This window comes from Varroa jacobsoni, unplaced genomic scaffold (genome assembly GCF_002532875.2).
Source record: "Varroa jacobsoni isolate VJ856 unplaced genomic scaffold, vjacob_1.0 scaffold_921, whole genome shotgun sequence".
Lineage (NCBI taxonomy): Eukaryota > Metazoa > Arthropoda > Arachnida > Mesostigmata > Varroidae > Varroa > Varroa jacobsoni.
The window spans coordinates 83140-110860 of record NW_019213823.1 but is presented as its reverse complement, the minus strand read 5'-3'; the positions used below and the strand labels follow the sequence as shown (position 1 = coordinate 110860).

The window sequence follows — 27721 nt, the reverse complement described above, 5'->3', positions numbered from 1 at the left end:
TTGCCCTTTAAGATAAACGAATTTATTTATATAAAATTACATCTCCACAGTATAATCCTCTTAAGTAAGCAAAAGGACTTGGGCAGCTGATTACGGAGTAGGCATATAGTAAGTACAACGTAAATACACGTTCATTGGAGCACAATTATTTTATCATCGCAACGACCGAAGTCCTTTTTAATCACAACAAGCTAGAAAGAGAAACATAAAACGAATCTGTATTGCATGAATTCTTAAGTCAATAGTAGCTAAAATGTATATATATATATATATATATATATATATATGTATATGTATATAAACGATAATAGGCGTTTCGCAAGATCATATTATTTCAACAATGAGTTATATTATATTTGCCATATTCGGAGGATACTAAACATTTGGCAAAGGAGACAACAAGCTAGGCGACATGATTCAGATTGGATTGATAATTATTACTAAGATGCTGCTAGATATTATTTTACTTACACTATTTGTTCGAATTGAGCAATTGATAAACAAGAGGCCGGGGGGCAAACCTACAAAATTGTCCCTATCGCCTCTATTTTTAATTTCCTTTAATATGGAAGCTTGAATGGAGCTTACAGGATAGGGAAACTATAGTTAGCTATGTTAATCTGCAGTTAAAACATCTTCCGACATGATCAAAAAGAACTAATCCAGTAAGCGTCACGGGCAGGTATAGCTGCTATAGTTCTGACTCGCTTGTTGATAACCTATAGACAAATCTGTGAAGGTAACCAGATTGTAACAGCGATAGCAACAAAGAGTATTTTGCTCAATAGAAAACCTGTAAATATATCTACATTGTAAAAGCGTATCTGGATAGCTCCGCAGATACACGCTACTGGAAAATGGATCAATGAAGTGATAAACGCCAATAAGGCCCGAAAATAATCACAGCGAATCTGCCATAGAGACTGGTATGGTTGCTCTTAGGCCGGCTACACATCGTAGAAGATGGTTATGTTGCCATACGTTTGGTCCGGAGCCTTAGGCTACCATCTACGTTTGAATGATCCGAGTCATGTCTGTCACTATTAGGTACCAGGTTATTGCCGTGCGTCCCTTGCCGGTCGTCTGAATATAAGGTCTTACTCTGACGTTAATAACACGCGAGATTTTACCTAGCGTCCATTTTATGATATTTATCTATGTGCAATGCAAAAAATAGGTGTTTCATTCTGCGTAATGAGAACTACCGATGATTAACGTAGCGAACTGTACGTGGGGATCGGATGGTAGAAATTATTGAAAGATAAGTTTTGAATTTATGATGCGCTCAACCCACTATCCATTGGTACAATGTTGCTTGAAGACTACGTGTTGGAGAAGGCAAAAACACCGCTTAGTGCACTCAAAGGGTTCCCTGGACGGCGTAGAAGTTAGCGTACTTGTCTGCTAAAGCTGAAAGGTCCAGATCCGGACGCAGACTTTGTTTGTCGTGCTGCCAGTCAGCCGTCGGATGCAATGTCTGACAGCTGTACTGAACATAAAATTTGCAACACTTAGAACACTCAAAGGACTACAAACACTTTATTCGCGATCCTTTATTATCCACACAAGTCGCTCCCATTATTGTTTTTCGAAGTATTTTCATTATATCGCATTCCCTTCTACGCTTCATCGGTTGAGACAAACTGGAGCCCGTTAAGAGTTCGGGTTAAGATTATAAAGACGAGAGCAATTCCTTTTGTTTTGTTTGCGTTGTGGTAGACATAGTCAAGTACTAACCAAATAACACTAAATAGCTTTACCGCTGCTAAAGGAAGAAACGCACGTAGGAAGGAAGGAAGGAAGGAAGGAAGGAAGGAAAAGACGTTCTTGGTATAAAGCACACAAAATTGCAATGAAAAATCTTACCTTTAAGTTAATTTGTTTACGGCTTGTAATGATGAAGTGGGATGATTGTGGTAAAAAAAAGCGATCAGAATGATAGAAACGGTAGGATCAGGCTTTACCCGTAACATGTATAGTGTCTCTATTGAAAACAGTTGAAAAAAGATTATACCTCAGCGTCATATAATTCTTAATGGAGATCATTTTTCCAATTAAAAGCTTCTTAATGCTTCCTTAGAGGAAATTAGTGAATTCTGTGTAACAAGCATAAAAAAGTTGAAGGGTCTGTGTATCCCTTCAATAGATACTAACGTATACTGCAACTTAAGCCTTCACATTAAACGAGGGTTTCAAGCGAAAGTAATTATTATCGCGAATAGTAATACCGTATGGTTTGACCTTCGCTAGCAAAGTCATAGTCTCAATAGAGACGGGACTGAGAAAGCCAACGTTATGATGATAACGTCTCAGCCGTCTCAATCTATTCCCAATTTTGTCTTGGTGAGACGCTTTCGACGTTGCTGCCACCATGTCTTACGCCTTGCGCGCAGCCATCAAAACCAGTAACAACTGAAAATATCCTGATTCATTTCCTAGGACCATTCAATAGCTGACTAGACACTGACTGGTCTAGCGAGGCGGAATCGACGCCTCACTGGTTGCCTAATGGCAACTACGTGTCCTACATTCACCGACTACTGAACGGTAGAATAAAATTGACTATCCGAGCGACGGATCAGCCAGAAGAGTACGGAGGCAGAATAATCCAAATGAAAGTATGAAAACCAGATGGCGAGAGAACGCGAAGGAGGCGAGGAGCGTTGTACTTAGACGGGGGCACACCACCATTGCCACCATCCCCATTACGAACGCCCCGACTACCACAGCGTAGTAAGACGTCATATTTATCATAACTGTGGTAAAGCTTAGTTGTGTGGTTTAGAAGGGTGCAAGGGAGTTCGGAGTCGAACTTGTCTCGTGTGAGTAGGTTTTTCTGGGTCTTTAGTTGCGTTGTTGGCGGAACACAAAATTGACGCTGCAAAGCCATTTTTTTTCGGTAGACATAGATGTGGACGTCCGAGACGTAGACACGAAAAAATCCTTGTATTTATATATGTAAATGTGTTTATTATGCTATAGTCTCGAATCTTACGTCCGAAATCGCCACAAAGCATTGCATCAAACATTGTGTCAGTACTTAGCATCTGCCTCACACTATCCGTAAGGTCTGCAATCAAACACGTTACCGTTGTATTTTACTATCATGCCGCTACTACAACTACCGCTACCCGTACGGCTGCTAGAGGGTCCTGAGCTACGTGGCGTAACGGCTTCCATGATGTGGCCGGCGATTTAGCCCAAGTACGTACTGTTATGGTAACGTATCCGATTTGCGTATTCTCATTATTCCACCTACTAGTACAGAGCAGTGCTCAACGAAATAGATATACATTTACAGCCAATATTTCTGATATCATGACAAGTTGGTGTAAACCGTATTGGCACATGTAACTAGTTATGCTTAAGGCGTGCAAATGACGGATCGATCGTGGGTCGATGCGATGTAGAGCTCAGTATTGCTCTGAAAGTGTGACAAAAAGCTTTACCTTGCCAAGACTACCGGTTGACTTGCCTTGGGTTTGTTTAGTTTGAAAGTTCGTCTGCATCACATGCAGCGAAACGCATGCTCTTCGCCTTTCGTTTACTGTCTCGTTAAATAGTATCTAAAAAGCATATATTATATTAAAGAACATTTAGAAAAGCAGTGCTATCGTAAGTTTTCTAAGCATTTGATGTTAGGAGCGTAATAGGGTATTTAGTTAAACGCACCTAGCTATTTCTATCTCATTGGCTTTTGTTGGTGTCAATTAGCGATTGTAGAGCTCTGACGAGAAGTTTAAGCTATGCGTTCGTGGCTATTCATTAAAAATACGAAGCACCAGAGAAACTGTCGACGGAATCCTCGCTCTTCCATTAAGGTAACCGTTTGCCAATCTGTTCTGTACAGTAGAAACACAGCATAAAATGATAATTTCGTTTAATCACACGGTTCAAGACTACTATTCACATTCAACTTCTGCTAAGAAGCATAAGTTTTCGTTACTGTTCGTTTAACTAGCACTCTGAACTGGTTAACTTATGGACCCACATTTATATTAGCTCAATAACATAATACGTTATTTGCTGTTAGATGAGTATATTCAATGGGTGTCCGGCAACAAACAGGGGTCTACTTCGTGAATATCGCAAATAACGCCTACAATGGTCCAAACCATCTACCTCGTACAAGATACTACGCACGTTGTTGTAAATGCTCCCAAAGGGGCTTCATAATGAACGAGTCCGTGTCAGCGCCTATAAGAGCCTTCTCAAACTCTCCCATAAAGCCTCGCCTAACATTATCAAATATCTAAATTATTTATCACACTGACATTAACTACCCGGATAATAGATAGGCGGGGAATACGGTACGCTCAACAAAAATAATCCAGAACATCTATAGACCACAATATAAAATTCCTTACACCGCTAGGGGTACCAGCAACATTAGTCATATAAAACGTTATTTTTACTCATCCAACAAGAACCAGGTATCATTTAAAACGGCTCACAAAAAACAACACACACATCCACAGTGAAATGCATATGATTGTCTCGTTCCTTTTCGTTCGACTGCTGTGTCGTATTCAGGTGAACTATCAAGCAGCGGCATTGCGCAAAACATTCAAATAGTCCAACGAGGTCTAGTTAAATAAAAAATAGTTAATATATGTATATATTCGATAAGCGAGAGAACCTTAGAAACTCGTTGGAAGAGTAAATAAATATGTAAATACAGTAGCTATCGAACAGGTATCTGGCGTTAGCTATCGCAGCAGCTCCCGATTCAGTGAGAACGAAGCGACGCATAATCGTTCGCTTTGACGAAGTACCATAAAATTGGCTAGAAAATAGATTAGGTAGACATGAACAATGAAATATAGTTAACATACGGTCGGTAACGGTGGCGTTCCAGCATTTAACTCCAGGGCCAGCCTATTTTTTGGGTGCGCATATCCTGTAAAGGCACGTTCGCTTAGGTACTAAACCAATCTGACCTGTTCTTTAATTGATCGTATAGTAGTCATCCCGCATAGTCAGCAAATGTGATATACTTGCAATCAGGACAAGATATTTGCATGGTATTTATGCACTGCTTAACAACCGAAGGGTTACCTAAGCCTTCGATAGTGTGTCTTTCTATAAATACAATATACAATACAAAATGTACAATTTTTATCGTTTTGGTTTCTGTGATGGAAACTACTATTCTGAAGTTGTCGTTATACAGTTTTTTGTCTACCTTATCCATATAGATCCTAGCAGCAGTGGCCCAAAAGGGAAGCTATAGCGCATATTTCTTTTCGTTGACTCTGTCACTTCCACATCTCCCACAGACGCGCCCGCTCATATGCTTCGTCACTCATCTGTCCCGACGATGATCAGGCCGTTGGCTTTTGGCCGATTGTCCAAACGAAAAATTCGTTCTTTACGCTTTTTTTTTTCCACCTGGAAGCGATCCAAGGGGGATGGGTAGCAGCACGTTGAACTATGGGACAATGAGCAAGCCAACGTACCTCCTTTTCAGAATTTCTCATTCATCAGAGGACCACTAACCATCTCATTTATCGTCTAGATCCCTTTTCCTAGCTTCGGTCTTAGACGTACTATTCATTCGCTTCTAGTAGCGTATGTTCATTCATCTTTTCTAGCGAGGTAACTGCGAAAAAACAGTGAGGCCCGCGTTAAAGCGAAGGGCTAATGAATATAGAGAGCGAAAAAAAAGGCACACTGAAGAAAGCGATAAAGACGAAGCAAGACAGACGGCCAACGGACTCCATAGCTGCTGCGCATCCTAGCTTGAACTTGGCCAAACTTCTCTACGCTTCTCGTATTCCAAACTTTTTTTCCGTTTCACGCACCGTTGATATATATATATCTACACCACCTCCCTCTACGGCGGAAAGCTTAAAGCTCAACTCCAGAGTCACTTGTGGTTCGCGAACGGTGCGGCGGTCGTCTCCTCTCTCATGTGTCTATTTGCGAGCGTTTACTTGGAAATAATTTTATACTATCAAATGGTCTGTTTTTTTTCGAAGACGCTGTCGGGCCCTGGTACGGTGAGGTTACTATGCATAGGCGTTGTGTAGGAAGTAATAGATCATAAGGTTGTCTATAAGTATCGTTACAACCGGCGTGCCCGTGTGCAGACGCCCATAGTCACCAGATACTCATCCTTTGTTTTGCTATTGATTCATGTTTGTCGGCAACGGCCGAAGCTGGTGTTAACCTGCATTACGCGTATCGGTCAGAGAGCGTAGCGACTAGTTCCAGATAGTGGAAATCTCACAAAGATACAAGCACACCAAAACACTCCGATACACACACACTAAGTACTAAAGAGGAATGGAGAAGATAAGCTGACAGTGGTTGGGTTTATTATTTTCCTACACTGCTTTGCTGCTGTTTACTGCATAGCATCAGCAGAAGTAGTTGTGCAGAGCTTTTTATAAGAGACAAAGGAACAGTGTTAGGTTGAGGCGTTAGGAGATAAGAGCTTCATCCCTTCATGGGGTATACGAAGGTTCGCCATTAAGAGAAATAGCAGAGAAAAAGGGTGTACTGTAGAAACGTGGGCTATAGGGGAAAAGCTTTGGGGAAACAATCGGATGTCAGATAGCTGCTTGGAAAAGTGGACATATCGGCAAAATACCCTCGACATTCCTGAGCTGGACACTGACTTCGAAGGTCCAAGAGAAAGGTAGGCTATGTTGATACTCGCTTGCTAGATACGGATGTGAAAGTTAGCCATGTTCTTTTTGCGACATAACATCAATGCAATAAGGGCTAGTCTATTGGTAAATTTGACAAACAATAGAAAAATATTCATGTATGTTTCCTTAACAGAATGCATGTGACCTGCTTCTAATCATTTGGAAGACTTTTAGATTACTAAGATTTATATGCCCACTAATCTAAGTGGGTATCAATTGCTGGAAGAATTCGAACTACAAGCTTCAAGGACTACCTGGCCAAGATAACGCCGCTAGTCATAGCCAGTATGGCCTGCCAACACTGGAACGGACATATATTATATAGACATATAACTGTAGACTTTATAATGTTGTTCTTTAGTTTAGTACATGTTGAAGAGCCACATGAGCTAACTATGGTTATACTTACGTTACTCATTAAAGCTTATTACGATTTGTCTATTCTAGGAATATTAGCTTAGGATATTTTGTACAATTTGATATTTCTAAGATAATACTCGTCAGATATAACATCTTTTACGTTATGACAATGGACATATTCTGCATACATTCTGGACGCCATCTTTCTATCCAATATATCAAGGTCGTACCTAAGAGACGTCGCTGGTAATCATAATTCGCATTATGGTTAACTGTAAAATATGGGGGTAGCGAAATAAGAACAGCTTTGGATAACAGAAACGTTTCTGTGAGTGAGTGTAGAGCATGAACTGTTCAAGTTCAAGCTGGCGAACACATTGTTATGACGGGGATGTCAGTGTTTTTCTTTTGGCAAAACAGAAAGGCAACGGTCGTAATATTAATAGGTCAATTTATATCTAAACCGGAATAATGTCTGTTTCCTTACACATGGATCAAATCAATAGTACAAACAATAAAATAATTCATGTCTACTGCGTTTCGAGTATTCGTCAACAACGGATTGCTACCGATATTCCAGCGCTGATTCAGCTGCGCTAAAAAAATATACATGTAAATTAAATAATCCGATGCTAATCATGTGAACAAATAACCGCTTCTGTTTGCCTGATCTTCATAGGACAAAGTGAAGAGCCCAGTGGAGCTTCACAGTCCTCAGATTGGCATTGTTTTTCAGAAAGCGATGAGCACGCGAAGCCCAGCAAAGAGAAGTGATAGCTGCTCCAAGAGCTAAGTGCGAATTGATGCACAGACGTCGCCGCCGACCATATAGCCCGAAACAACAAAAGCACACCGGGTAAACAGCATCGGAAGTTTGGGTTTTAATGGAAGCGATGGGGCCCAGCTGGGCTGCGGTGATCCATTAGAGAATAACATTATCATCCTAAGAAAACACTTTAACGAACGCGTGCCCTTCTCGTACTCCCATCGTTCGCTGCCGGCACTTGCCCCTATCCCCCTTGACCCTGTGCAAGCTGAACAATCGTCGACTGCTGCGTGAGGGTGCTTTTCTCCGCCGTTCAGTCCTTCTCGATAGTTCGCATTTGATTTTTCGTTTACCCCTCGTCAATGACTCAGTTGCTAGATACGTCAAAAGAATAAATTACGCCTATTGAAGAATATACATGTGTTTTTCGGCACAACATATATATCGATGACATATGACTGAGGAGAGAGTTGCCCGTTTTGTACAACTCTAGATTGTTTTGGAGTAATAACGATTTGTTGTAACTTTCCAGAATCCTTGAACGCTTTCCTCGGCTTGGTTACAAAAAGCTGCTGAAGTCCACAGCGAAGCCTGACGGAAACATTGTCAATCGCTGAAGATAATCTACAGTATACTGTCTATACTTACTTTAGTGCGTCATTTACTTCTGACTTGACCATTTGTTCCGTTGAATTCCGTTGAATCCAATACCTTTGAAGCCCTTCTTCGCCAGTTTTTCCAAATTACACTTATTTTAATAAGCGTATCGCTTCTAGCAACACTGATGCACTGCAATTTACGCCGAGATGAGTCGCGGTGGTGTTGTTGTTATTATTATAATAATGATACTTATTACTGTTATGAAAATATTTTATCTGGTCGTTAGGTTTCCGCCACCGTCGCCTGCTTAAACGCTAAAGGAAGTTCTTACAGAGCTCGTTTGTTAATTATTTTTTTGTGCGGCATATTATTTAACGCTCGCTGGTTCGTAGGGTTTAGGTGTCGACCGCTCCGTGGCCGCAGTTGCGCTTTTTATTGTTCCGCTTAACGTCGTTTTAGTGTCGAGATACAGAATACCCTAGAACAACCAAGGCATTTTAAATACGTTTGATGCTTTTAAGGGAACACATCTTAAATTATAATGACGCCATACTTTTACTGAGCAGTCTTTCATTTCATGAACTAACTGGCTTTATTTCAATGGTTGAGTTCGTAAAGGAGCCAAGCATAACTCAGCAATAAGGTATGCAATTATTTAGTAGTTAATATTTAATGTCAGCGCTTCCATTACGGTTAGTTTGGGTGGGGGCGGGTAATTCAAAATGAGTTTCATCACCACAGGCACATAAATAGAGAATCGCAGAAGTTGAAGGCTGTGGGACTGTTGGAAACTCTTGAAAAGGTTCCACCGTGTATCGAATGAATGTATTGCGAGTGCCAAAGTTTTGCGCGACTTTTGCCGGTGAAGAAAAAAGGCCACGAGGAGGACGGTTAAAATGCAGGCGTCGTTAGACCACTGAGCAGAAACAGTTGCTTCCACGAAAGTATAAAATAAAATTTAAAAAACGTAAAAAGTTAAGCTATAAAGAGCTAACTCTGAAATATCATTCGCACAAGCATCCGCTATATTGAAATCGTTCAAACCTGAAATTACAAAAAGGTAGACTTTAATAAATGTTTAAATCCTAATTAAAAAAAGACCTATAAAGAAACAAGTCACTTCATGATGAAGAAATAAACATGATATCAACGAAAAATGTATGATATCGGCAAGCGCTTGTCTCAAAAAAACATAAATAGCTTTATTAAAATATAAGTGTTCTAGGAACTGCATTCAACTATTAAATTCAAATTCCCATACACAGCTTCGCAGGCAACGGGACTGAGCTGTTTTACTGATCCATATAAAACAAGGTGTTTCTAAGTGTCTGCAACGGCATCCTGAGCTGCTTGTACTCCTCCAATTGATGGTATTCTAAAAATTTCCTTTAAGGATGCACCTGCGCGAGTATCATATCAGCATACGTGCTGAATCATCTGTTGATCAGATCCGTTTTGATACTAATAAGGGATAAAAAAAAAAAGTTCCTTCAAATCAAACTGACTTTATGCTCTACTAGCAAACGTACACGTACATCTTCAAATAAAGTTGTTCTCATGTATGCACTTTCGATGGACCCTATGTACGTTTCACATATTAGATTTGACTTCGGGAGGTACAAGGATGCCGCATGACGGATTTTCGAAGAACTCAATTAGAGGGGCTTCCCTGTCTGTTCAAGCACGAGAGGAACGCTCATAGGCCCCCAGAGGCCACATTTCAGTGGCAATGTGTAATGGCAATGGCCGTTATTAAATATTAAGTTTAGTCTCTAAGTAGTTTTGCAATTCGTATTTCTCACTTAATGCACCATCTTATTTGTTTAACTCTGTTGGCGTAAGACCAGGAGGCAAAATCAAGAAGTCGATTCGTAAGGTTCCGTATCCATTGATTCCAGAGCTAAGTAGAGATAAAATAAAGATGAAGATTAAGAATTGTTTATAAAAAGACTTGTAAATGGTCGATCTCTCTAATTAGTTGATTTGTGATCTCACTCATAAAATAGTGTACGCCCATAGCGGATTTGGCGATTTGAAGGGTGATGTTCAGGCCCATCGTAAGTCTGCAGCCTTTGAACGGCAATGCAAACAGCTAGCCCAGCTATGCAGAGTGGAAAGTCATCTGTGCGCTAGGAAACTGCCTTTCAGTGACCACTACGATTTTCTTTCGATCGAAGTACGGGGTACGGCTGTAAGATCTCGTTTCTTCTACGACAGAACAGAGTGCATACCGGTTTCTCTTGGTAAAATAGTGCTCGTAGCCTCTAATACCGTCCAACTGTTTAGTTCTCAGTCGAAAAAAAATGGTCCCGTACTAGGTTGAGTACAAAATCGCTCTTGTACCAAGTGAATTGTAAAGCTCGAATCTAAGTAGATCTAGATCAAACAGCACAGAATTGGGCCAGCAGTGTTAATTTGACAGACATATGTTTTTCCTTTTCTAATTTTGAAAAAAATTCGATTCATAAAAAAATGAACCGTTCTCGAAAATGCCCTTTGCCCGCCGCGCCAGCCTCTGCATAATTTTGACAGAAATAGTGCTCCTTATATTATTTATTTATATAAATAATTACATCATCATACTTTGCCATTGGCGTGTGTCTGACTGTGACACAATAATATCACCGGATAATTACTTGGCACTCAACAAACTGTCAATTTATAGCTCCGTGGTAGTCTTTTAGAGCTCGTTCAAACGCCTTCTACGAAAAAATATCTCTGGAAAATACTTTTGATTTGTCATCTTCACCAGATACAACGCGAATATGTACGGGCGTGCTATAGCGAGAAATCGAAAGCAACCTTGGTTGGTATGATACTATCTGTATGCACTACAATCGACTTATATTACAAATGTTGTTCGGTGTTTATTCCTGATAAATATGAAATGTTTCCTACAGACGGGCTACCATGAGCGCACGGAGTTTGGCAAGGACAAATTCATAGCCGCAGTTGAGTCGTTTGCTACGAAACTGAAGGGCTCCAGAATCCGAGTTGCATGTCTTATCTATTCCCCTCTTTTAATCGAACTGCAAAGCCGCTAATGAAGCACTTGCCCGAACAGCAGCATAGGGAAGTGTCCTTTTCGCTATTGTACCTCAAGCAGTCACACAGTCTTAAGTCGTTGAGAGAGGCCGATAGGGGTGATTTAGCTAAGAAGATAGTGCATATATATCATCGCAAGGCGAATTGGTTTTCTTTCAGTGGTAAGAATCAGGAGGATTCCGAAGGTAGGTGTGCAGACGAGTAGCAAAGACACGTCTGAAGCGTCGCTAACCCGCCACGCAACACTTAATAGTACAGTCTGCCGGTCTGAGTGCAATAATACAGAACAGTTCCGTATGTAGCGCACCGGAAAGTTGTCACCTTTCCAGACCTTCAAAAAAGACTCCTCGTTATCCAGATCGATTTAATGGCATGTCAGCACCCCCCATGAGATTGGCGCAATTCCCGCCATCACCCATAATCGAAGATATTCTGGATCAGGCCTTGATCGCGCTGATAACACAGATAATGCTCAGAAACAGCACTTCCATATTTCCCAGTCAATCGCAAAAGCGGTTTCAGTGAAGAGGTCGGGTCGAAAACCGTAAGAAACTCCAAAGGTCATTCGGTGCAACGACGCCTCTATATTAACGCTACTTGCACCGAAAGCCTGGGGTGGAGCCTATGTTCTTGTGCTCACGGAGATCTGGGAAACCGGTCCCCTTCGGCTTATCGAGGTTTCACTTCGTCCACTGCCCTGAGCAAAAGGGAACGGGCCGCAGCCATCTCAGTGTCGGGGTCTCAGTGTTTTACAATCATAGAGTTTGACTTAATCTCACGGCATGTAGGAGACAACGCTATGGCCTTGTGCGGCTCCAGAATACAGCTTGTGGCGGCTTATGTGCGATCCAGTGACAAAGAGGGCAATATGACCCTCGCGTAGAAGTTTAGTGACGACCTACAGGCTGTAGCGGACTGCACCTTCAGCGGACCACCATCGTTGTAAAAGACTTAGATGCGTGCCCAGATTAACCCACCCTGAACCTGATATCAGCTCCTCGAGACGTACTGATGGAGCATCATTGCTGAACAGAAAGATAGCCACGTTTATTGGACCTGCGGGAAACTCTATCGTAGATATATATCTTTGCAGGGATCGCGAATAGGGCTAATATGAAATATGTCGAAGGGAATCACTTTCTCTGTAAAGGAGCCCAGCTCCAGGCGTGCTAGATTTCGATTATTAGCTAGGCGTTTTTTTTTTATAGATTGACAGCACTAGGTTTCAGTAGTATAAAGAAATGTCAAGTTAAACATGCATAGCAAATATTAGCTCTGATTTATTATTATAAAATCTTTTAACTGTATTTCAATTATAAGATATTTAAGTAGGGTAATAGTAAAGGACGTTTCTTAGTATTACTGACTAGACAGCGAGCAGACAACTATAGGCTATATTCCAGCAAATGCATTGATGGGGTAATACTAGTCAGCCCATTGAAATCGCCAATTTGGCTATCTATGTCAACTTTTATTGCTGTCTAGTATACTCTATATTCGGAGAACAGTGCATGCAGATTATATCACTGAAATTTAATTAAACAGCAAATGTCCGCACTCAAGTATATAATTAACAATATTTAAGGCCATTAAGTACTATTATGTAACTACATACAAAAATCACGCGCTTTGTGCTAGATAAATTATATCATTTGAACTGATCCCTATATCTACCACTAAAACGGAATTTGTCATAATGCAAGCAGTCTTCTACAATACGTTTGAGGCTAACGTTGCCATTATCGTACGTACCATGTACCGTAACCAAACATCGTAACTAATATTCATCGATAAGTAGTATTGTTAGACGGAAAAAATTAGGTGAGAAGGTATCTGGGAATAATATCTTTGTTTTACTGAACCCTATGGATATTTCCCGCACACAACAACTTTTTCATAAAACATTATTAACCCCATCAAGTTAAGCATGGAAGCAAATGAATAAACACGGTTCTAGTTAAACGAACCATTGAAATATGTCGGGCGTTAATTTCATATACCTGACCTCGAATGTTCTGGGCTATTTGCTACGACCGATCACAATATGGCTTTAGTAAGTCTGCAATAAAAAGCGTCTATGACTATGTACAGCCAGAAAACGAACTATTTAAAAGCAGGCTCGTTAGTTTTCTGCTTTTTCAGGGCTTTACTAGAACTTATCTTTCGGGTTCAAACCTAGGGTTTTCAAGTTCCCTCTTATATACGACCTTTTTGGTGGAGCTCTCTTGAATCATGCTTCTAAAAAAGAGTAAATTCCATTAAAAAAAAAGCTAATAAATTTCTATCAGTTAATTCTCAACTGCAAGTTGGCGTTGTAATAACTTTGACAATAATGATGATCTAACCTATGTTTAAATAAGTATGCGCAGAGCTCTACGCGGGCCAACATTAGTCAGTGCAGTTTTTATCGCCAGTAAATGACGTTATCTTGTATAACCATACAAATGAAACGGACCACTCATTTCCTTAGGGAACAAGTGCCTCTTGAATCAATACATAGCCGCACATATGAATGAGAATAGCTTTCACGGTTTAAATTTTGCCGCGCAGGTGGAAAAAGCTATCGCTTTTTCGAAAATGCGCTGCCGACCGTAGCGTACGCTACAAGCTGTCGAAAATGATGAACTCAGTTGTAGCGCCTTCGCGTAGGAAACAATGAGCGAGACTGCTCCTACTGACCTTTACTGCCGCATTAGCAAAAAAGCGCGTCACTAAAATCGCTGATGTGTATGCGAATTTCAGCTGACTAGGACAGACGAGATCCGATGCGTTCGTACACATTGTAAGTAAAGTAAATGCCTTTGAGCTTCGTACTAACATAAGGAATAGCTATAAGGGTCCCCACCGATTTGGACTTTGCGTTCAATTCAGCGAACTCTAAAGGTTCACTAAACCAAAGCATAGAATATTGTTCGGATATTATTAATAAAGCTTTGCACGGTTGATCCGTATGTCGAGGAGAAAAGCGGTTCGATCCAATATAAGTAAGTCTATACAATGTATTGCCAAATATTCGAACGGGTGAAGTATGGAACCTTGTTATAATTCAATTAGTCTTCAATGGGCTACTGTGGTACAATCATTGACTGGCGCGACGGAAGTTTGTCACGCTGATAAAGGTCTGCCGCACTTCAAAATAATGGGCCACCAACTTAATTATCCAATTAAAGTGAATGAACTAAACGAAGTATGTTCGCTGTCAACCCTATTAGAAGCACAATAAATTTTCCTGGATTTGCACGGACACGTACTCAGTACACGTTCAAGCACAAGTTGCTCGCCCACGATCTATGCGCTATGCCTAGAAAGCGTTGGAATAAGAAATAGCTCCCTCACTTTTCGGGGAGTGCTTATCCCAAATTCGTTTGTGCGGTATATCCGATACATGAACTCATCCATGGCTTTATAAGACGCGCTACTCTTTTGAGCTTTATTTAATATAAACAAGACACAAAGCTTTGGCTTATGATCGACTGGTAAGAGTTTCGTATAACGTACGCGAACGTTATTCGAGTCATTCTATTCCGGTGGGACCTGAGATAGAACCAGCTTTGTTTACTTCCTGCACTTGTTCTGTTAAACAAACCATTTTGCTGCGTAACGACCGCTCGGCCTTCTAGTGTTATTCAGGGGCAATATGCGGTAAGAAATAAACGAGCAGAACTACCCGAATTAATTAAATGTTGGGTTAATAAAGTAGAATTGTTGTAGACCTATAAACGAGATAGATTTGTGTTCTACGAGGTTTGACACTTCATTTTTATTATTATTATTATTCCCACTCGACACGTGCGTGTGTGTGTGTGGCAAAAAAGCGCATTCGTTTATAATAAAGCTTATGAAGAACTTCGACGTTTTCTAGCATAGACACAACCGCCGTACCTGCTTGCACAAAAATGTTGCCCTACTTGTGTTCAATAAATACTTGTTAATTAAGGCTTTATCATTGTCCTACGAAATGAAGGAATAGACTATTCCCTCTATTACGGCGTCAGCCTCTACTTTCACCTGTTACCAACAAAGTAAACATAAAACGGTGATACAGAGGGCGAGAGGCGGGCATAACAAGTAGTGGACGCCAACGCATCGACCATAACGACGCCGGAAGTTTCTCCGACAAAGCTATTACTCTTCTCGTTCAAAATCCTTGAGTAAATCTTGGTTTTGGATAGAGTAACGAATACGTTTTTTCAATACGAATATTTCATATCAAAGCGTCCATAGAAATGTTTGCGTCCGTCTTGGGTTGCAGTATTTCCAAACACAGCTATCTAGCCCTTTTATCCATAAGCGTACGTTAATTTCGTTTTGTCAAAGACCTATACATCCAAATTGTAGCAGAATGAGCAGGGTCTGGTGAAAAAAAAGCACAGAAAAGCTACCTTGGGACGTGTTTAACAGCCATCGTTTGTAATTTGCGTGAAAAACAAGTCTCATGATACTCGGCCTCGAAGATAATAACGTATGCAGTTGGGCGTTAACGGGTGAACTAGTTTAATCGGCGCACTCTTTCGTATTTATGATCTGTTCTTGGGAAAATGTATACCACAGAGAGCTCATAAGATAAACCTGGACTCAACGACTATCGGAAATGGATATGATTTCCTTTTAGTTCACGAACGCCAAAAGTACGAATTTGACTATATCGCTTTCGAGACAGACATGAGTATAAATAGATATACGTTAGTGTGCTATGGCTGTGTGAGCTAGGTTAACCTCAGCATTTTTAGGGCAATCTGGAAAATTTGAGACTCAAATCTGACAGTAATCTACGCCCAGATCAACAGATCAGAATGGGCCAGCGATTCATCCAACTTCAGAAGCCTGAAACGAAGTTATACACACACACATATATGTATATATATGTTTATTTACTGTTAACGCTTTCCTATTTATTGTATTGTATGCAATACGGGCACTTACATAATTTCAGATGATTTCATAGTCACTCCACCCGATCACTAACATAATCGGTACTGTCAAATAACAAAGTTGAAAAAGAACGATGGACGCTGGACAATTTCTATGTGTACACATTCTAATTAGCTGACGAATATCTAATAGTAGATCCGTAAGTCTGAGCTGGAGCCAATCGCAGGACTAAAATATTATTTGCTTTATTTCACCGAACGAATAGTGTACGTCTGCTATACCTTGCAGTAATCTATGTCTATTAAGCACAAGGGACGGCAATTGTAAAAGAGGACGCAATCAAGTTAGGATGCGTTTTTGCTAAAAATTATTTTCACTGTTCACTGCTATCGATTTTAATAGCATTTTAATTATTAGAAAGCCTATCAGATTTTTAGTTTCGTAACGCTGCATTGATAACCTGTTAATCCTGGGAACCTGCGCGGTATCCTATGTTCAAGACGTCAGGAAAGATATTCCGAGGTCCACTACTTAGCAGCAGAGCTAAATTACAGTTCGAAATATGTTTATTAATAAATGCTACAAAGGAACATGATTCTAGGTTAATTTAGGATGGCGTACTCAGCCAAGACAGAAACGAAGCAGAACGATAGCGGTTTAGACGCTGAGCCGTAATTGTGAGAATAAAATTTTCGAAATTTTATTTCTAAGCATAATCCGATACAGCGTAATGCAAGGCGTTCGGCGCAACACGTTATGGCCATATACGGTATGAAGTCATCCTAATTGAAACGCTGCGAGTATATGGAACGTCCGAGCTACCGATATTATAATAAATTCTTCAAATAATCCTATTTGTCGATATTCACTAAGTACAAAATCCTATATGTTTTCGATTAAGTGCTATAAGTGGTTTGAAATTAAACTTGGCAATCTATGTGGGGTCTATTAAAAAAAAAGGTACTTGCAATATCAAGAAGAATTTTCAAGAGCCAAAACGTTATTCTCTTTAAATTATTAAATATTTTGATTTTCATTTATTTAATGCTACAACGTTTTTATGTTGCAGAAGACTGAAGAGCGATCTGCCATTTTCGAAACGGCGTAGCACTGTCGGTAAGAGAGAAGACAATTACCAGACCTCTACTCTATGCACTGTGTATATCCTTCGATTTTACTCTGTTAACCCTCGAAATAAAATCGCTTTTTCTCTGTCGCGGCAGTGATCACGTCCACGTTCGGCAAACGACGTGGAGCGTACCGTTGCTGAACCATCCAATCGGGCAGCCTCAAGCCGGTTATCAAGCGACATATCGCAGCTGCGTCATCAAATCTCATCCTCCTGAGTGCTTCGACGCCTGCAAAATGAGGGAAAGGTTAAACGAGAGACATTAGCAACCTGCCAAATTCATCCGTTCTTTGATGAAGAAAAAGGGCATCACTGCGCGTTCATCTCTCCGTCAACTAGTCTCCCTTTGCGGATGAATAGCTTTAATTTTATACATTTATTGAAAGGTGTCATGATTATGATGTGGAGACGATCTAAATATTTTCCCGTCTCAAAAGGTTTAACTCTATGAATGAATTCCTTTAAGTTTAGTCGACCAATTGGTAGCAGTATTGTCTGAAACGTGGGAAATAAATACAGGGCCGTTTTGGTCGCTGCCTTGAGTCCTGCCAATATTAAATAAGGCCTCATTTGTGCAGATGAAGTTATTGAGAAGTCTGAACTTTCAGGTAAAAACTGGTGCCGTAAATCGTAGAGGGTACAATATATTTTCGTCTTATTGAACGCGTTTTACTTCTATATTTCTAGCAAAGCGTACTTTTAAAAACCAAACTCAGAATCTTGTACTTGTTATGGAAGTTTTTATGCATTGGGATGCTTTTAAAATTAGATTTAAGGTCAAGTAAAGCTGGTGTCTGACGTTACGATAGAAACGCACTGGGAAGGCAGTATATTGTCAGTGGGCCTGTGCGTCTATGGTAGTCAAGTGTATAAAACAAGGAACGATAAACACGAAATCCCCTTAAACGAGTTTAAGGCTAGGGCTTGTTAACCATCGCGGGTTCCGTCTGGTATAAATAGCTACCTAAGCAGCTTTTTTGTTATAGCCAATAGATTTGATCAACAAACGGAGAATGTCAGCTGACGAGTTCTGACCTGCATGATCTTATGCGGATTCCTGCACGCGTACGAAAGTATACGCGCGGATAATAACAAGTCTAATACTAGTACTACTACCTGGCGGGTATTCGTCACAACTATCAGCTGTATTTCAAACAGTATGATCTCATAATACAGATTCAGCTACGGCCCTACGGACGGCCCTGCGACGCTTGTCTCCACACATACTACCGCCTGTCCCCTCCGTTATTCTGCTCTCCTACTCGTCCTTGCTCAGTTGCAATGGTTCTCAATAAAAACTCAATTCGCGAAACTCTTTCATAGCAGAGAAGTCATATCATGAAATATATCTAGTGGTAACGGGCGCACCAGCAATTGCCAGTTTGCCCGACTGATAAAACCAGCAAGCAGCACAGACGCAGGCAAGCGGATCGAAGCAATGGCGAGGGTGGCCGTGGCAAAAGCGAAGCCACCGGCTCGTCGCGTTTCGACGGCAAGCGTCACAACGGAGCTCGATCGAGTGTAGGAAGTAGAGATGGGGTAGTTGCATTGCGACTTCATTGATGCGGAGTTGTCGACGTCGTCGTTGTCTTTGTCAGGGCACTGTTTTTACAGGCAATCACAGACAAAAACCTCCGCAGGCCATCACCAGCAATAAGCGGCTGGAAGCAGACTAGATTTGAGTAGGACCTGGGCAGGAGTGTGCGAGACTCCTCAAGCCCAACCGACGAGGGAGATGCATGCACCAGCTTCGCTATCAGAAACAGTATCAGTTGTGTACCTAAGCATACTTAGGCTCTAGCAGCGTGAGACCAACGAGGATCCAGTCTTCGCTGTCTGGGGTAACTGTGGCATGGCGTAATTGCATTATCACCTACTATCGAAAGACAGCGTACGATTTATCAAGCCAGTTGATGTTGGATCCGTCGTGCTGTACGTGCATGTAGCAGGCGGCTGTTAACAACAATCGAGTGGCGAAAAGTTTTACCGAGCTCGATAAGTAAGTCGAAATGATGGTAGTTATTGTTGGCCCCGAAGTTATCTGAAGGAACATATTCAGCACGAGGTAATACTTAAGCGACATACTTGATGCTAGTAAGCTTCATTCTCTAAGCTCCGCGGTGTCTTTCGGCAGAAATAAAAAAAATAATGACCACGTCCGATTTTGAAATTTCGTTCGTTCGTTGTTTATAAGTTAAATGAGTAAACCCTAAATCACGATAGGAGACTATCAGATGCGATAGGAAGGCAGAGATGAAACGACTCTAGTGATCAACTTCATTAGGTGATCTAACAGTAAGTTAGTCGAATAAGAATACGTGCGACTTGCTACACAATCATCTCGATAAAATTACTAGGTATTTGAAACAGTATTTGCTTAGCATAAAAAGACGAAACGGGTTTAGATGTCTAGTTGATACTTGCTGCCGTTTCCTTGGGGACAAATGGGTTTTAAAGCTACATCGTTCGAATGAACAGACAGAGTACGATCCAATCGTATGACTCTGAAGGGAAAGTCAACAGATATTTTGACGTCTCAAACTGTCATAAGCTCTTAGTTTTTTATATAAACTACTCAGTTTGTCCAATTCACAAAGAGTCTTAATCGCTTCAAAATTGACATTGTATGCCCGCAATGGAGCCTTTACGCTCCAAAGATAAGTGTGCCTGCTAGCAGCATTTTACATTTACCTCGCTTAAATCGTATAGCACCATATCTAAGCAACCAAATATGGAATTAATGTTTTGCCAATGGTAGCTGTTTGTATATTATGTGGTAATACACAATGTGCGCCCATTCTATCCAAACAAACTGCCTAGCAGACCCGCCAAAATACAAAAGTTGTTTACATAGACGAAATGTTGGTCCACCTAATTTCGTCTGATATATGTTCCTTAATTTGAGTTGATGTGCCACATTTGGTGCATTATTCAATTGCTGGCGATACATTATTCCAGCAGGTGTCGCGTACGTGAAATTAAAGCGAATGAATTCATTCTAAAACGTGTTCTAATTTAGACTTTGCATGTGACACACTTCGTGACAACTGGTAGGCATGTTCAAAAGTGTAGATATTTTAATTAGGTTTCACTGAGGTACATATAAAATACTAAAACCAGGCCCATATTCTCTCGAATATATTTATACATAATATATGACGTCATTCATACAGCACAAACACCAGAATGCCATGTGAGATCTAAAATAAGAAGCATTGTTTTGCGAATTCTTCAAGGCCTGTGCTGCAGCCTTAGCCATCCGAAACAGTAGGAGGCCACACTATCATCATATGGCATTTCCCGAAGCGAGCTTTATCAAAGCTCGGGAATCACGGCCAACTTGGGAGCGATGTCATATATCAGACATTCTTTACTTCTTCCATGTGTTCCATATTTCTTTCTATTATCGTATGAGTAAAAGAAAAAAGCGAGTGCCAGAGAAAGAGATAAAGCTTTTGTTTCATCGCTCCCTACTACTGCTTATATGCTGAGGAAGAAAAGACAACAGAAAGAAAGCCTTGAAACTTTACCTTTTTCTCGTTATATATATGTATGTTCAAACTCTTACTCCCTCTCATGTTGACTCAACCTAGGTACTGTTTGGTACGTGTTCATATTTATCGTCCATTTTTTCACTCGTCTCCTGCTCGCCACCTGCCCGTGCTGCTGCTGGCTGCAGTCGCTGCTTTTGGAGCTCGTCTCACCCTCCACTCCGATCTTGTCCTCGTATTTCCTTTGCCTCTGTCACTCTATCAGCTTTTGCTGCTTCTCACCCTGCGGTACAAGCAGCTTCAGTCAACCAGTCAGCCTTAAGGAAAAGTGGTCATTTCTTATCGGAAAGATAGGTGGAGTTGCTTTTAGCAGTTCCTTGCTTCATTCTCTTCCTCTTCCTAGGCCTTCTTTTTTGGCTGTGGAGCGGAGCAGAGCTGTGCAAGTCGCCAGGTCTAGAAAACCTAGAAGCACGGAAAGCTAGTACAGCTATTCCGTGGTCGTTCATCTTAGCCTGGCGAAGACCATTCGCGCCACGAACTATCTTCCAGGGCTCCCTCGTTCTCCCCTTTTGCCTGCTCCTTTTCGCTGGCGGTCTGCTTTCTGCCAGCCTCATGACAAAAGCACGATGACTTCAGTGTGCCACAAAAGCGATACGAATGAACAAAGAATCTTTCTGGGCCACTGCTTTTCTTCTAGCCATGACTTTCCACTCTGAAGGAGTGTTCCTTAGTCTCAATCGGCCAACTTTGTTCCGCCTCGTCCAGACAACCTTCTATTATATTTCTACGGCTTTACTGCTAGTAGCTGCTGGCTTAGTTTTACGAAGAAATGAAACAGCGGGCATGAAAGAAAATGTAACGATAAGTTACGGCCCGTTTGGTTGACCCTTGCTTCACGTACACTTATAACACGGTATTGCTTAACGGAATATGATAGGATGGTCTCCAGATGGCGGTGTGTGTGCGTGTTAAGCTTTGGTCCTTGACGGGGAAATTGACGATGAAGGTAATAAGAGCATAGGAGTGGCAAAAACGAGCTGATATTACCTAGTGGAGACAGATAATTATGCACCTACAATAATAGTAAATATCCGTAATAGGGGATGATATTTTTGCTGGTCACTAATTACATTATAGTAAAATTATTTATTTTTAAGGTGAGCAGCTTTTCGTTTAGCACGTGGACGTTTGTATGATAGATGCTACTTAGTTCCAAATGTGTATCCGGTCTCATGAGTGATCATTAAAAATGATCCGTGAATAAAGGTACATAATCATTATAGCGATTGCAGTAGAAAGCTTAGTGCTAATGTTTACATAGTAACAACCCAGATAACGGACAGAAAACGATTGGAAGCCTGAAGTCTATAATCACGTCATATGTATCTTATTTTAAAAAATGAAACGTCACGCCTTTTGATAAAATACAAGCGACTGGTGGTCCTCGAAAGGCAAATATGTCGAACTATGAGCTCGTGTTCAGCTTAGAATATTTTACAAATCGTCATGAGAGGGAGATGCGAGGTTCAGACACAAGACTGGACGTTGGCCTTCGTCATATCCCGCAATTCGTCAGTAATTAATTAAGTAAATTATTCATTTCATCTGACAAACTTATTCTAAACTAAGTTTAGAATAGCGTTATTTCTCCGAATCCTATTTTCTAAAATGCCGTTCCTTCTATATGTTCTTTACAGATAGCTGCGGTTACTTTGCGATGACATCAAAGGACCGCCAAGTGTCCTCTCTACTCTCGAGACATAATGAAGCTCCGTTGGCCACCCTTCAATGTGGTAAATATTTTACTCATAAAGGCGCATATACTCTCGAGTATGCATCACATAATAAAATTAAAAAATGTGAAATTAGAAAACATTGCTGTGATATGTTTGGCAACACAATAATGTAGTAAGTTGTTTTTCACAAAGAACACACATATTTCTGTTTGGGTAAATGTCTTCTGAAGAAAATTAGCTTATTAATGTGATGGGTATAAGTCTCCATACGTGAACGTCCATTAAAATAGCAGCCGACACCGAACTGTCAACAAAAATGCAGACGAAATACTTTTATGTTATGGCCTCTTCATTGCAATGTGGCACAATGCAAAATTACTTTTCCGAATCAGGTCGAATTTAAATACAAATAACGAGTAGTAACGAGTGACACGTTTAGGTAGAAGAAACTTTCTAGCTATAAAAGTGGTATCAGTAATAACAACAATGGCGTATGGTTAGAGACATCGAAAGTCGTTCCCGTAAACGGTTATTTAGCAAGCAATTCTTGAATAAAAATCTGATTTGTTCAATGTGACTGGATAATAATAGTCGATCATCTCTTTACATGTAACTATTTTCTAATGTCCCATATCATGATTCGTGACCCATTGGTCTCGACGTTGAGTGTCACGTGCACAAAAGGTCAGTCAGCATTTCCTGTACTTGGCAATGACTCTAAATAACACTTACCGTTCAGTAAACTATACAGTGTTATCCAGATTATCAAAAGAACACTATTTCACGCGACAACTGTTCGAACGACTTCATGTACAGGACAAGTCTATATTTTGAACGTGTTTTGCGCGACATTCTTTCTGGGACAAAACGCTAATAGAACGATGTGGTACCACCCCTCGTTCTCCCTTCATTTTGTGACACCTAAAATTGATCGTCCAATAATTCTATCATTAGATTCGTATCGAAACGCATTCTATCTTACAAATGCGAAAATGCCAGGCCAGCTATGCCGTGGGCCGTTTTCCTTTATTTAGGTTTCTTTTATTTTGGCTATAACTGGCTGGGCAAGCGGAAATTGCCACACGTTTACTTCATGCATGCATCCTCACTCTCAGCTAAAAATCCATTCACGGACCTATTACATATGTCCGTTGAAGCTATTTTCGTTATGCCTAACATTTCTTTTGCTACGAAAGAACATTATTGTTGATATAGCTCAGAATAACGTATAGTACATGGAGAAACAAAAGATCGACGAAACGAAAAATGCAAAATGACGAGCCCAGAATCATGAGATGTAATAATACTGTACCGTTGCGCTTATACTGTCTGTAGGTAGCGTATTTTTAGATCCAGCTATGCTCATCGGATGCTGCAGTTTCGAACCGAAGAACGGCTTAAAATTGTCGTTGTTGAGAAACGCTGCTGAACGTCTAAAGCACAGTGACAAGGGCTGTACAAAACATAGACATCTAACTAACATATTATGATCGGTTTATTCTGAATTTCCGCCGTTTTGAAAATATCCTTGTAACATGTAAAACTTTTCTTCTCACCGTTGTCCTCCAATGCAAACTCGGAACGCTGAGACTTTCGAAGGCGTCGTTATTTTCATAGGTACTTCACAGAATAGCGCAAGATGACTTTAGGCTTGCCTTTAGATGAGACAGTATTGACCGTAGGGAATTATTAGATAATTTAAAAAAAATGTCCAAATGTGATTCGCTTCATATCTGTTGTTAATTTTATTATATGTTTTTGACAAAATTAATGCGATACACTTACACGAATCTATTGACAGAACATTTTTCAAGCCAGCTGTATAGATTCGCAGTTCAGCGTAATATCTTCGTTGACATCTAACGCGTTATTCATAAAGCTGACCAATGTGTTTCTTGTAGAGAACTCGTTCGTTGTCGTTCCCAAGAAAAGGTGTCTCTATAATAAGCTTTTCGCTTTATTGTCGGAATTTAGAAAACGTGCACAGCGCTACACAGCGGGCTTAATCATGCGTCTGTAAAAAGAAATATTTGTGATTCCTGATCTTCTCTTATCTAACCTTGTGTAAACTTCTCTACGCAACAGTCCGTAGACCGTATAATTTGATGTTTTTAAAATTATCTATAACCAAACGGGGTTTGAGCACTACTAACCGACAATAGTTTTTATGATGTAATACTATGTGGGTTTTTCACGACGCGGTTTTAATTATTTTCTGCTTTGTTCAACTTCTGCACTAAAACAATTCTATCCTAGAAACATTTTCCCCTCAGACGAAGGAAGTGACCTCATCTTAAACCATGTTCCACCATCACCCGTTTTTGCATGCCAACTGTACCGCCAGATTGAGAAGCTATGCGACTCTGCAGGGCCAACGAGCAGGATCAAGGGTCGCGTCAACCTCTGTACTGCCGATTATGATAAATTAAGATTGATGCCAATCCCAAATGTCAATCTACTTTTTATCACTAATTATAGATTGAACCACTTCACTTCACTTCACTCCGTACCAACACGGTATCGTCCGATCGATGACTCTGGGATGACCGCGAGCTAAGTAAAAGGATGCAGACCAATTTCCATACATTATTACACCGATAACATTGCGCCTTAAAGTACACTCTAGATCGCAGGGAAATATAATCGCTCCTCTGGTTCTTTTGCGAGCTATCAAAAACCATCATCACGCCTATTGCCATCGAGATCAAAAGGTATCGTAGGCCTTTTTTTAAACGGTTGTTCCCTTTCCAGATTGATCTGTTATAAAAAGCATACTCTGTGAGCTCATTGAACCAACGTTACGTTTATTAAAACCAGCTGCTACCATAGTGGTGTTTGCGTAAATATTGCGTATATTAACATATAACCATTAATGACAATTAAACAAAAAGTAATACTGTGTCGGTTCTTTGAAATTTTACGAATACTGAAAATTGCCTTACCCGAGATTCATTGAGGCCCTTGCGTAGATCTCGTGTCTCCTATTGTAGTTTTGTCTAATATGTTTGTCACACAGTTGTTTATGTAGAGAGCTTCGGCCAGCACAAATAACTGAGCCAGAAATTTACGAGAAATAGAGCACGACGTTAGAAACGACTAATGAGATTCCCTGTTACGACGAAAATGGTAATATATAATTAACAACAACCCTTTCACTAGTGTCAATTTTGGTTTGCGAGGCAGAAATGCGACAGCTTCCAGTAGTCCATGTTATAAATTCTAGAGTCATAGCGGGAGTCATATCAGCCGAAAACGCGGGTTACATACGTTGTATTATTGATTTTCAGCAGTCGACGGTACTTTCATAAATTATATCAACTGTCTTCTGCTATAATCTCTGTTCATTGCTATTATGTCTGATTTGTTACGACGTTCTGGCGGTCAAAGATCTTTCATATCCGAACATTGGCGGAAAATTTGATATATATGAAAGGCTCAAAGGGCGATGAATAAATCCGAAGCAAGTGCGTTTGCGTTATGTCGAGCCTCAGAAACAGAAATCCAGATAATACGTTCTCTGTCCTTTCGAATTTGCTCAGGTGGCGGCGACTTTATATTAAATTCCTTTATCAACTTGAGAAATATAGATCTTAGAGCGCATCACACGTCATGAATAGACAGACGAACATATTGTATACGTTGTGCCTACCCTATATGTAAATATGTGCACATTTCTTAGCGTGAGAGCTAAGCACATAAATCGTATTTTTAGTTTCTGCTACTACGCCTACTTGACAAGAACCAACTGAATAGAAAAACGGGTTAGGTCTACCCAATGTTATAACTGTACCAGGCAGATAAATTACATGTAAAAAATTGAGTACGTCTTCTCAACTCGAAGCGAATATAGACTCAAAGAAAGCCCTATCCATTGATGTGTTGAGCAAGACACTAAATGGGGCAATCTAGATTTAAATCGAATACTGGAAAATGTGGAAAAATTTTGACAGATCAATATAGAACCAGGACTAAACCGCAAATTGTCCCTTTGTACTTTTTAATGGCACAGTTCTGTTGCTCTAAAAATCTAAAAATAGGTTTCAGGCCATATTCCCTGAACTACAGTTATGGGTCTTGTATTCTTGATGAGTCCGTAATAGATAATCTTCGAGTTCATGTTTTGTGTACATGCGAGTCTCACGTGTGCTTATTTACTCTCAACAAATCATATGTGTAGCCTATGAACTAAATATTGAGAATTTTCTGCACGCATGAGTCCTTACTCTTCGTAAAGAGGTCCAAAGATCAAGAGCTATTTATACAGAAGAGAATTGAAATGTCACGTCTAAAGGACATCAATCGAGTCAACGTCTGTGGCAGATTTAGTGAAAGTCACGGATCTGTGGGCATTTTCTCTAAATAGCAATAATATGAAGCGGATAAAACATTCACCTCTAGCGCACATTTGTATCGTTTCTCAAATGCTCATTTTTGGCATATCACAACCATTACTTTCAAGCAAAACGGTAACCAACCATTTAATATTGCATGCACGCTATTTTTTGCAAAAGAGATTCCCATAACTTATTAGTTACTTGAAACCCGACTTAAGAATATCTGCTTTGTGGATACGTAGTCGAAGTTACATGGAACATCACTAAATATACAATATAGAGTGTGTTCTCGCCTCATACGCGAAACGTGCTTCTTCCGTCAGTTTACCGTCTGAGTTCGAATAAGCAAAATAATTTCATATTTAAAACAGAGGCTATCTTTTACTGCATACAAAAGCAGCTTGGTGTATTATGTCGTAACTTTCTTTTTACATATTTTCTAAATGTTAGTTCTTGTTTTTTTTGAAGAGAAGGATCGTCCCGGATATCGTTCTCAATACGTAATATTGCCGGACGCTTTTTGTAGCTTAAAAACGACGAATAGTTTGTTCTGTTTTGACATCAAATTTGTCTTTTTTCCTGTATTCCCGTATGCTAAAAATCGGATGCGGTGGTTCGTATTCAAACCACGTTGGCCACGAAAAGTAAAAGATTCATGATTGAAAACGCTTCACTTTGCTGCAGGCTTTCGAATATATACCTATATAAAAATAAATTTAAAGACTCTATGTA

General features: G+C 40.3%; 1 protein-coding gene across 6 annotated transcripts in view; it reads left to right on the top strand.

Moving 5' to 3' along the window:
- The window catches only part of LOC111264990 (tolloid-like protein 1), a 115912-nt gene that overhangs the window by 36189 nt on the left and 52002 nt on the right, over nucleotides 1-27721 (top strand). For all 6 annotated transcript variants that reach the window (XR_002683190.2, XR_002683191.2, XM_022841289.2 and 3 more), the window contains exon 2: nucleotides 22617-22712. Coding sequence is in view for 4 of the 6 variants with exons in the window: in XM_022841289.2 (XP_022697024.1) it covers nucleotides 22683-22712 (30 nt within the window). In the remaining 2 variants the exon portion in view is untranslated. The remainder of the gene's footprint in view (nucleotides 1-22616; nucleotides 22713-27721) is intronic.